At 41.8% G+C, this 12,812-nt stretch overlaps 1 protein-coding gene across 9 annotated transcripts in view; it reads right to left on the bottom strand.

Annotated features, from left to right (window-relative positions):
• Positions 1-12,812, bottom strand: part of ptprua (protein tyrosine phosphatase receptor type Ua) — a 480,983-nt gene that overhangs the window by 56,241 nt on the left and 411,930 nt on the right. For 6 of the 9 annotated variants that reach the window (XM_084423701.1, XM_084423706.1, XM_084423703.1 and 3 more), the window contains exon 20: positions 3,811-3,828. The exons of the other annotated variants lie outside the window; for them this stretch is intronic. In XM_084423701.1, coding sequence (XP_084279827.1) covers positions 3,811-3,828 — 18 coding nt within the window. The remainder of the gene's footprint in view (positions 1-3,810; positions 3,829-12,812) is intronic. 9 annotated transcript variants of the gene reach the window in all.

Here is a 12,812-nt window from a genome sequence, read left to right as displayed (position 1 = left end):
TTGTGTGCCTAAGGCCCCTTTCAGATGGCATACCAAGAGAAGGTCAACTTGCTTTTCAAAAGTTAGGGCTCTTAATTGTTACGTCTACCGCTCTTCTAAGTGGTGTAAATCTGACCAATTGTTGGCTGTTTTGGTTCACCCAGATGGGGTTCCTCAGCATCTAAGCATAGCATAAGCAAATGGATTGTAGAGGCTATCTCTGTGGCTTACGAGGTGTGTGGTCTTCCTTCTTCCTTCCTCTAATCTAGTTATTAGAGCCCACTCTACGAGGATTATGGCTGCCTTTAAGGCATTGTTATCAGGGGTTTCCTTTCAGAAGGTTTGAATGCAGCAAGCTGGGCCTCTCCATACAGCTTCATCAGATTGTATAGCCAGGATATAGAGTCCACTTCAGGATCCAAAGTGCTTGAGACCTTAGTTTGTACTCTCTATGATTCACACATAGTTTGTATGTATGGCATAGTGGGTATGAACATTCCCATCAACATTCTGATGCAGCGTTCAGTTCCCTCAAAAGGGAAAGTCTCAGTTATGACTGTTACCCTGGTTCCCTGAGAGAGGAACAAGACGCTGTCATGCAGTCATCCGTCAAAGGACAACATCTCACCAATGATATTGGAGTGAGTTCACCCGCTCTTCAGATGGAGTCACGCAGAAGTGTTCCCCATAGTGTCAACATTCGGACACAATGTCTCGTTCTCTTCTCAAGGAACCAGGGTTACAGTCGTAACCAAGACATTTTACAATAGGTTTGATAGAAAACCAAGAAGCCCATTAGAAGTAGTTTGTACTTTAACTGAACGCTAAAATGCACTGATACTACAACATACAAAAGATACCCATGATCAGATTAAAACAAGCGTCTGGTAAATGCAGACAGAGATTAATCTGTTCAACCCCAAGAAACAGAGAAAATGAATGGCAGCAAAAGCTGCAGAAAATGATAAGGACAAAGCAACAAGATAGCCTAACACAAATTTCAGAAGAAAAAAATGTAAAGAAAAGATTTAGAGAAATGTCAGACCTCCTAGCTGTATTCAATCTACAGCCTTAGGAGAAAGCCGCAATGCTGAATATTTCAACATTAATTTCCTTGATTTCCCTTTCCATTTATTTGTGCAGAAATAAAATCACATAAAGAAAATTTATGTGTGAATAACAAAGAAACCCAGCAAGCAATTTTGCATTTAAAAGATGTCTAATAGCCATCCAAACACAGCCCAGACGTCTAGGCTGAAACAAATTTGGGCTGTCAGTGAAAATTTAAAAGACGTCTAAACCCTAGCCCAATAATAGACTAGTCATCAATTAGATAAAGAAATTAAATGAGAGAAGAAATAAAACCAAACACATTGTAATCACTGTTTACTTTGCTTACATGATGGAATATCATACGCCTCGCAAGTTATTTTGGCAAAAACGACATGTAACCAAATTCAAGGTTATTTTGGCTAGAAGTGGGTTACTCAGAGCTCATAGACTATATCGGGTCTATAGTTAACCTAGATGGTGAAATGACGGCTATTGCTTGCTGGGAAGAGAATCTGATTAAGCTGTAATGAAGGTAAAACGAACTACCCCCACCATTATAATGAGATAATATTCTACGTAATAGTTAATTGTTGAAAAATTTATTTATTTATTTATTTAAATCAAACCTCACTATTCTGAGATGTTAAACCCTAACTGTTCCTTTATCTTCATGAGGACCATGTGTAAAACATCCAGCTTAATGGCATAAAACTGTACGGTATATAATCACATAAAACATGATATGTATAAATTGTAGGGGTGTAACGATTCATCAACTACATCGATGTATCGATTTATATTCCTACGATCCAACTGGATCGATCTGTGCTCGGCAAGTTGGCCTTCCGGACGACATATATCGATCTAATATCGTTTTAAAAGGTAATGAATCGATTGTATCGATACTAGGAAATAGCGCATTGGATTTAAGCACGTTAGACTTTATGGATGTTTTTTCTTTGCACTTTTAATGATAAAGGCATTAAACGTTACTCGATTCAGTCTGCCTATCTGTGTCGTCGTCGCCATGCGTGACGCGCCACTCCAGCAGCAGCGCAAAGACAACAAGTAGCGCAAAGTCTCTCGCCTCAGAAAAACGGACTGTCCTGTCCTCTCACCCGCTATACTGCAGTAGCGCGCACTCTTCAATTGCACGCGCAAATGCGCCGGAGCGTGCTGTATCACTTCACTAAAGCGCAAAAGAAATACGAGCATGCAACGTCGTAAATTAGTAAATTAAGAAATAAAAGTAAAATACCAATAAATTACGTTATTGGTACGTCATGTGTGTTGCTATTTATCAGGAGCAGTTTCCATGTTTCTTTACCAGTTCTTCTAAGTATTGTGTATCACCATGGTAGCCTAATTGTTGTTTGTTTCCATAACAAAATGCCACTTACTGGTTTTGTATATTTTTATATGACTGTGGTGGCTCATACCAAGATTGTATGAACAAAAACTAGTTTGGGACTGCTATTTATAGCTTAACCTCGCAGTGCCTACTGTCTATCAGTATTTGTCATATTCTTAAAAAAAATTGTTAAGTAAAGGGGGACAGAACTTGTGTGTCAACAATTTTTGTGTAAACAAATGTATTATAATAGGCTTATATAATTCCTAAAAAGGTGGGTCGCGGCTTGATGACCATGCGGAAATGTGGGTCCCATGGCCAAACTATTCAAAACATCATTCTATGTTGTGATAATCGTAATTAATAATCACAATTACAATTTCAAGGGAATAATCAACAATTATCATTTTTGTCATAATCGTTCAGTCCTACTTATTAAAATAAAATGTGAATGCATTTTACATTAATTGTTGTTTACTTGTTTGTTTATATCTATAATTAATTGATACCTGATTCCCTTACAAGAATTTTTGGCTAAAAAGTTACTGAATCGATTTCAAGTCACTGAATCGTTTCGGATCGGATCGTTCTAAATGAACCAATATCGTCCTTGAATCGTATCGACAACCATGAATCGCGAATCGAATCGAATCGTTGTTAAAACGAATCGTTACACCCCTAATAAATTGTTTTATAACATATTGCGAAAACACAATGTAAACTAATGGATATCACATATACTGTAGATGATCTCAAAACTAACATAAATTAAATAAAACCCCTTTTGATTTCATGGGGTCTTTAAAAGCACTCTCATTGCACAACTTTTTGTTTCAATCAGAAATGTCAACAGAAACAAAAAACAAAGAATGATCTGTTTAAAGCTTAAAGTCCGCGTGAACCGGAAGTTGCAAACGACTTTTCTCCAGTGTTGTGACGTATTTCCCAGTGAAAAGGAATATTGAACAGAGGGCAGGGTTTTACTCTAGCGCTCCTCCTCTCCATCTCTCGCTCATTACAGACTAACGGTTTGAGGGGAGTGGTTAAGCATTTCCCAAACCAAGCCGTCAAACCTACGTCATCAGAGAAGGAACGCCAAAGATTACGACGGCAAACAATTTTTTTCTGTGTATTAACTTGCACGGATTAATTGTTCACCACAAGACTAGTAATATGCGCTAACAAAGTAAATAGGGTCAATTTTGATTTCAGTTGGACTTTAAGCTTGTTTAAAGCTTTGTTTAAAGCTTTGTAAGGTTGTGAGTTACAGGGGATGATGCAATGAGATCAAATAAAGACACAATAAACTCAAGCAACATAGACAGAAAAGGGCTTGAGAAAGAAAAGGTCTAAGCACGGAGCCATGATAGTAGAATAAATTAGTCATGGACAGATGATAGGAAGACAGGAAAAAGACAAGTACTTACTTCTCTGTTTATCCGAATCTAAGAGATCCCAGACACAGAGAAATGGGTGAAAGAAGAGAGAAAGAGAAACAGGCTAATTAAGATGATTAGAAAAAGAGGAAATAATAAAGATTCCATACTAACCACCTGCAGAGAGGAAATCACTTCAAACTAACTGCAAATTACAGTTCAGATGAGTGGCCATGCATTGTCCAAAAAAAAAAAAAACCCTCATATAGTCTCTTGTTCAGCTCTTTCATTTTTAAAATTTATCTGTTTTAGGCACACAGTTAATAAACAGGTGTAAAAAGGTGTATTTTGTAATTTACTGTATCATATTTCTATTTCATGCAGACTAAGTTTAGTCTGAGAAAGTTTAGGGGGCTAACAATTTGAAATATTACATTTCAATTCAGGGACCCACAGTCCAATTTTAAACCCAGGTGTGCAAATATTTGATGAGTTTAAAGGTATAGTTCACCCAACATTCTGTCATCATTTACTCACCCTCAAATTGTTCCAAACCTGTATGCATTTCTTTGTTCTGCTGAACACAAAATTAATTATTTTGAAGAATTTGGGTAAGCAAACAATATGGTATTCAGTGGGGCTCATCAACTGACATTCTTCAAAATATCTTCTTTTGTGTTCAGCAGAACAACAAAATTCATATAGGTTTGGAACAACTTGAGGGTGAATAAATGATGACAGAATTTTCATTTTTTGGGTGAACTATCCCTTTAAGGTGACTTTCATCCATATCTTCCACAAATAAGATGTCTGCTATGTCATGAAATGCAGTCACATCAGAGCCACATTCAATTTTGTTATTGTCATTTAACATACACTGTTTTCTGACTTTTGAACAAACTGACTTTTGAACAAGTGACAGTGTGCAGTATCTTTCATTAGTGATTTCTGTGCACTGAAAAAAAGGTAACCTAAAAATGTGCTACATGTGGTTTCATCTAAAATAAATAGATTTTATTTAAATCAAAAAAGCTATTTAGCATTACTTAACCCTTAAAGACCTAGAAAGACCTAGAACATTCTTTAAAGACCTAGAACAATGTTCTAGGTCTTTAAGGGTTAAGTAATGCTAAATAGCTTTTTTGATTTAAATAAAATCTATTTATTTTAGATGAGATGACTTTGGGGCGCCTGACTCACCTGTACTTTTCTTTGTTTTTCTAACCCATTCTAGCAGCAAGCATCAAGTGCCATATATCATTTTAAACAGGAGAGCCTAAAGTTTCCATCTAGCTCATTTAAAGTCACAGTTTTACATTTCTTTTCTCAGAGAATTTATGAAATTAACAAGATTTTAAGAAAACCGGCAGCAAAAAATGTGGTGTTTTCAGTGTGAACTCAAACAGAACTTCCTGAAGTTTTGTTTTTTTTCCTTTAGAAAGTTAGACTTGGTTGTTTTAGACTTCCAGATGAAATTTTGTCTACATGTAACAATCCCTCAGCAAGTTATAGCCATTTATTATAATATTATTCTAGGCGTTTTTGAGTAAAAACAGGTGTATTACATTTACTGACAATGTAGATGTGTCCAAATAAGTTCAGGAAGTAAAGTAAATAGAAAAGTTGTTACAGTATATTACAACAGAACACTGAAGCAAACATTTTTCTTCAGAAAATTATATTATAATTTGAACATGAACAACAAATGCAAACAATATAACAAGTAGTGACAAATGAGTATATAAATACTAACAATACAATATAGCCTACAGAGTGTAAATGAACAAATGGTTCACAAATAATCTTCACAAACTAAATACAAAAATAAATAAACAGTGCAAATGATTCAAACAATTTTCTGAATCGGAAGGTTCCACCACAAGGTCATCGTCTAACGACTCGTTTAAAAAAATTCTAACACATCCTCCGATTTGTACTGCTGTTTTTTTTACATACTCATGCTCTTTCGTGTTTTGTGCTCTTTCGTGTTTTATGCTCTTTCATGTTTTGCGCTATGGTCAAAAACTTTGCATCCGTTAGTTCCCTTTCGAAAGGGAACTCTACACTACGTCAGAATGACGCTATGGGGAACGCCTCAGGCGTGACAGGTGTCTGAAATCAAATATCAACTCACGCCAATCATGTTGACCGGCGACAGCCCGTGAATCATCAGCTTGATTGATTAACGCGCGACCTGGATGTATAAAGGGGAGCCTTGCACACATGACAACATCTTTTCGTCTTCAGGGACTGTTTGTCTGTTATGAGAATATCGCTGAAGCGCGCGGGAGGCTCTCGAGAGAGCCTCTTGTGCAAACTGTGAGCGTTTTTCATTTAAAGATGCTCCGCTCTCGTCGGACCCTTTTCTCGAGGGAGGAGGGTTCAGCATCTGAGCTGTGGTGCGTGCGATTTGTGAAACAATACTGGCCAGACAGTCCCCATTTTGCAACCAGACAGCGCTTGGGCCTCCCTGAGGTGAGCTCCCAGGAATTGACTGTGGTTATCAGGTCAGAGGCCTCACCAGGCCTTCCTGAATATGAGCTCCCACATACTGTGGTTGAATATGAGCTCCCACATACTGTGGTTATCAGGTCAGAGGCCTCACCAGGCCTTCCTGAATATGAGCTCCCACATACTGTGGTTATCAGGTCAGAGGCCTCACCAGGCCTTCCTGAGTATGAGCTCCCACATACTGTGGTTGAATATGAGCTCCCACATACTGTGGTTATCAAGTTATAGGCCTCACCAGGCCTTCTTGAATATGAGCTCCCACATACTGTGGTTATCAGGTCATAGGCCTCACTAGGCCTTCCTGAGTATGAGCTCCCACATACTGTGGTTGAATATGAGCTCCCACATTCTGTGGTTATCAGGTCAGAGGCCTCACCAGGCCTTCCTGAGTATGAGCTCCCACATACTGTGGTTGAATATGAGCTCCCACATACTGTGGTTATCAGGTCATAGGCCTCACTAGGCCTTCCTGAGTATGAGCTCCCACATACTGTGGTTGAATATGAGCTCCCACATACTGTAGTTGCCAGGTTATAGGCCTCACCAGGCCTTCCTGGTTATGAGCTTCCACATGTCAGGTTACAGGCCTCACCGGCCTTCCTGAATGTGAGCTCCCACATATTGTGGTTGAATATGAGCTCCCACATTCTGTGGTCGCCAGGTTACAGGCCTCATCCGGCCTTCCGGGTTATGAGCTCCCACATACTGGGATATCAGGTTACAGGCCTTACTAGGCCTTTCTGAATATGAGCTCCCATACACGGTGGTCGCCAGGTTACAGGCCTCGCCAGGCCTTCCTGGTTATGAGCTCCCACATACTGTGGCGCCAGGTTACAGGCCTCACCGGCCTTCCTGGTGATGGGCTTCTATATGTCAGGTTGCAGGCCTCACCCGGCCTTCCTGAATGTGAGCTCCCACATACTGTGGTCATCAGGTTACAGGCCTCATCCGGCCTTCCTGGTTATGAGCTCCCACATACTGTGGTCGCCAGGTTACAGGCCTTACTAGGCCTTCCTGAATATGAGCTCCCACACATGGTGGTCGCCAGGTTACAGGCCTCATCCGGCCTTCCTGAATGTGAGTTCCCACATACTGTGGTCACCAGGTTTCAGGCCTCATAGGCCTCCCTGAGTATGAGCTCCCACATGCTGTGGTCGCCAGGTTTCAGGCCTCGCCAGGCCTTCCTGGTTATGAGCTCCCACATACTGTGGTCGCCAGGTTACAGGCCTCACCGGCCTTCCTGGTGATGGTCTTCTACATGTCAGGTTACAGGCCTCACCTGGCCTTCCTGAATGTGAGCTTCCACATATTGTGGCCGCCAGGTTACAGGCCTCACCCGGCCTTCCTGAGTATGAGCTCCCACACACCGTGGTCGCAGGTCTTCCTAGTTATGAGCTTCCTCATGTCAGGTTATAGGCCTCATCCGGCCTTCCTGAATGTGAGTTCCCACTTACTGTGGTCACCAGGTTTCAGGCCTCATAGGCCTTCCTGAGTATCCCACATACTGTGGTCGCCAGGTTACAGGCCTCACAGGCCTTCCTGAGTATGAGCTCCCACATACTGTGGTCGCCAGGTCTCAGGCCTCACAGGCCTTCCTGAGTGTTAAGCTCCCACATTCAGTGGTCACCAGGCTTTAGGCTTCCTAAAGGCCTTCCTGGTTATGAGTTTTCACATGTCAGGTTACAGGCCTCTCCAGGCCTTCCTGAATGTGAACTCCCACTCACTGTGGTCGCTAGGGTTTAGGCCTCACTAGTTGTGAGCTTCCACATGTCAGGTTGCAGGCCTCATCAGGCCTTCCTGAATGTGAGCTCCCACGCATTGTGTCCATCAGGTTATAGGCCTCATCTGGCCTTCCTGATCATGGGTTCCCACATGCTTTGGTTGCCAGGTTACAGGCCTCACCGGCCTTCCTGGATACGAGCTCCCACAGTCTGTGGTCGTCAGGTTATAGGCCTCACTAGGCCTTCCTGAATATAGAGTGATGAAGTACATGCACCTTTACTTCATCTATTTTTCTTAAACCCATGCTTATGGTAAATCACACGACTAACGTCCTGTGTACTTTCTAAAATCCATTTTTATGGTAAGGGTCATGCGCTGTTCGCTTCGGTCCCTTCCTATGTGGCTCAGACCCTGGTCTTTTCACCTCGGGTCCCACTCTAGATGCGTCCTGTCGTCACGTATATTACGACAGACGCCTTTCTCTAGCTAACTTCCACATTCTGATGAGCGGCCTTCCCGAGTATGAGCTCCCACATGCTGTGGTCGCCAGGTTACAGGCCTCATCAGGCCTTCTTGGATTCAGAATGGCTAAGTACATGCACTTTCTTTCATGTTCTTTCTATATCCATATTTATGGTAAGGGTTGTGCGCTGTACGCTTATTCCCTTTTTTACGTGGCTCAGACTTTGGTTCTAGGGCTTTTCTGTAAGTAAGTTCCCACAGGTTGTGGTCCCCAGGTTACAGGCCTCTCCGGCCTTCCTGAGTATGAGCTCCCACATACTGTGGTCGCCGGGTTACAGGCCTCACAGGCCTTCCTGAGTATGAGCTCCCACATATTGTGGTCGCCAGGTTACAGGCCTCACAGGCCTTCCTGAGTATGAGCTCCCACATACTGTGGTCGCCAGGTTACAGGCCTCACCGGCCTTCTTGGATTCAGAATGGCAAGTACATGCACTTTCTTTCATGTTCTTTCTATATCCATATTTATGGTAAGGGTTGTGCGCTGTACGCTTATTCCCTTTTTTACGTGGCCCAGACTTTGGTTCTAGGGCTTTTCTGTAAGTAAGTTCCCACAGGTTGTGGTCCCCAGGTTACAGGCCTCTCCGGCCTTCCTGAGTATGAGCTCCCACATACTGTGGTCGCCGGGTTACAGGCCTCACAGGCCTTCCTGAGTATGAGCTCCCACATACTGTGGTCGCCAGGTTTCAGGCCTCACAGGCCTTCCTGAGTATGAGCTCCCACATACTGTGGTCGTCAGGTTACAGGCCTCACCGGCCTTCCTGAGTATGAGCTCCCACATACTGTGGTCGCCAGGTTACAGGCCTCATAGGCCTTCCTGAGTATGAGCTCCCACATACTGTGGTCGCCAGGTTTCAGGCCTCACAGGCCTTCCTGAGTATGAGCTCCCACATACTGTGGTCGTCAGGTTACAGGCCTCACCGGCCTTCCTGATATGAGCCCTCATGTACTGGAGCTCCCCATATGAGGAGGTCATCAGGTCTTAGGTCTCAGTAGACCTTCCTGGTTTGAACCCTCTCTTACTTCCCCAGTGTTCGGAGCGAGCACTGGGTAGACCCATGGATTGAGTGGACGACTTCCTTCGTTTCTTGAGGTTGAGTCACACTCTCCGGGAGATCCCGTCTCTGTGTTCCGGAACTGTATGGTTTCTGCCAGCTTCGCAGGCCTTTGGTTTCTGGATGCCTTATCCAAGGCAACTTCCAGAGGCTCTGTCTCGGACAGACAGGCTATGGCCAGACTGTGCACTGGCTGGGAGTCCCTTGGGTCCCCTAGCCACACTCCCTAGAAGGGACCCCTTCTATTGGAAGCTGATGTCCTAAGCCTTTGAGCTGGCCCAGATATACCCCCCATTAACTATGTTCTGGCGGTTTCTTGGTTCATCAGCTTGGGCTATGACCGGTAGGGAGTGCTGTCACTGACAGCCCGATGTGACCTAAGGGTGAGTGGTTCCAGTGTTTCTGAATTACTGGTTCGGGCAGTTGTCACTGCCTTTGGGCATGCACTCCCCTCAGCATGGTGGCGTTGGTATATCGTTCCCCATAGCGTCATTCTGACGTAGTGTAGAGTTCCCTTTCGAAAGGGAACGTCTCAGGTTACGACTGTAACCTATGTTCCCTGAGAACAGGGAACGAGACACTACGTCTTCCTGCCATGCCTCGGGGCCTGCCTGCAACAGTCCCTTCAGACGATAGGATGTTGTCATGTGTGCAAGGCTCCCCTTTATACATCCAGGTCGCGCGTTAATCAATCAAGCTGATGATTCACGGGCTGTCGCCGGTCAACATGATTGACGTGAGTTGATATTTGATTTCAGACACCTGTCACGCCTGAGGCGTTCCCCATAGCGTCATTCTGACGTAGTGTCTCGTTCCCTGTTCTCAGGGAACATAGGTTACAGTCGTAACCTGAGACGTTTTCATGCGTAGTTTTCAATGCATTGCGTTTGTTAAAATGTATAAAGAAACGAGATTGGTTGTTAAAAACACCAATCACTATGTTTATTGGTTGAGTTGATGACCGTTTGGGCGAATCTGGGCATGGGGGTGGGACTAAGCATCAACAATCGTTCCTGTTTGGCTCAGAGAAAGAAACCACATGTGTTTCCTTGACGAATCACTGCTGCAGATTTTGATGACGCAATCACCGGCACTACGGAGCCACTGAATGACCAATAGAGACAACAGTGATAACACGGGAAAGCTGAGAATCTCATCTTTACAGTGCATTTTAAAGCATACAGATTGGATTAGCGACTCAAAAGTTATTCAACATTTTAGAACGATAGTTATTTTATGCCGCGGGCGGCTGTATCGGTCTTTAAGGGTTAATCAATCCCAATATATTATAGTTTACACAAAGAAAACTAGATTTAAAGGTTGTATCAGTGATTTCAGGCCCAATTTTTTTTTTATCACATTCATCTAATCTTTCCTAACGATCCGCTAGCTGCCCGCCCCATAAGCATGCCGTCAAAAAAACGTGTCTCTGTAGGCAGCCTAGGCTCTGAGATCTGCACACAAAAACAATTGGTTTCACCAACCACTCAAAACCAAAACAAATAGTGTTCCAACCAATCACCGACAGGGGGTGGGTGTTGTGAGGTTTTGTGCTCGTGCACGGCTGCACGCGAAGTCGGAGCTGAAGAAGAAGCTGGCTCAAAACCTCACAACACCCTCCCCCTGTCGGTGATTGGTTGGAACACTATTTGTTTTGGTTTTGAGTGGTTGGTGAAACCAATTGTTTTTGTGTGCAGATCTCAGAGCCTAGGCTGCCTATAGAGAAGCGTTTTTTTGACGGCATGCTTATGGGGCGGGCAGCTAGCGGATCGTTAGGAAAGATTCGATGAATGTGATCTTTTTTTTTTTTTTTGGGCCTGAAATCACTGATACAACCTTTAAGTGTCAGATCAGGTAGAAAAAAGCTATTTATGGTAATAATTGCAGGTTACTGCTTTTTACAGTGTAAATAAATCCATTATATTAAAATATAATGTTCATTACACTGAAATTTGGTCTATTGTTTTCTACAAGACAAAAAACAAATTGAAATTAAAACTTAACTAAAGTTAAACTTTTGTGAAGGTTCTTGTGCATGTTTGTTCATCTAAGTGTGCTTTTTTATGATATAAATGTCACTGCCAATGTACTATGTGTTCTGTTTTTGCACTGGATCGGTACAGAATCATTTGAGAAACAATCATTTGTGAATCCTTTGATCCCCCACTCTGTATATGGCATTCATTTAAAAAAAATAAAAAATAAAAGAGATGCCAAAAACAGCACATTAAATTTATTGTTTACAACATTTCTGTAGCAATCTTTAGGTGAACATGCTAAAAGTATTTGAACCTCACTTATTCAATATATATATATGTATATGTATATATATATATATATATATATATATATATATATATATATATATATATATGACAGTAGAGACAATTAATTCAAAAGAGAAGTTTACAGTGCTCTTAACTTGCATCAAAGCTTTAATATTCGCATTTAAGAATCAAAAAGTCAATCCATATTTTTAGTAATCATATGTGGATTGACTTTTTGATTCTTGAGTGCATATCACTATTGAGGAGTAGAAGAAAATCAAGATATCTGGTTCTTATAAAAGTGGAGTGACAAAGTTTTGCATTCTAGTATACAAACCTCTATAATCAGGCACTCTTTTTCATCACTTAAGTACAACCCAACCAGAAAGAGCAATTCAAGTCTGTTCATTTTGCAAGTGCTGGATATAACAAAAGTGGCTTCAGCCTTAAATAGAAATAAATGCAATTCAAAACCATAATAAAAACTCAGAGCCTTAAAGAAATTGACAAAACACCTAAACGTTAGTCCTGATGTCTTTAGACTCTTTCAAACTGCAGAGGTTTTGATTGCTCAATTCCAATGGATAACCTTCCAACTAAAAGATGACACAAAATGGATTTCCTGAGACTCTAGCACAGATAGTTATAAAATTGATGCTTCTTATGTGGTACAGAGACATATGTTTGAAAGTCTTTATCTATTAAATGGTTAAAATTAAGAGCAAAGTGTTCAGAATCTGCCTGACAGGAAAGTGAATTGTGTTTAAGATTTGTGCTAACAAAACTTTCTGGGGAAAGAAAAGACACATCTGCACTAAAATCAAATGTTTGACAGGCTTTTAGGGAGGCAGGACAATGCAGTTGTATATAATAATTATAATTATATGGAATACTGAAATAAAACAACAAGTGTCAAAACTAGACAGCAAATTCATCTATGTGCAGCGCTCTCAGCGAGAAAACGAACTGCGATATAAAC

This window comes from Rutilus rutilus (assembly GCF_951802725.1).
Source record: "Rutilus rutilus genome assembly, chromosome: 11".
In the NCBI taxonomy this organism is placed as follows: domain Eukaryota; kingdom Metazoa; phylum Chordata; class Actinopteri; order Cypriniformes; family Leuciscidae; genus Rutilus; species Rutilus rutilus.
This window is presented reverse-complemented; position numbering and strand designations above follow the sequence as displayed.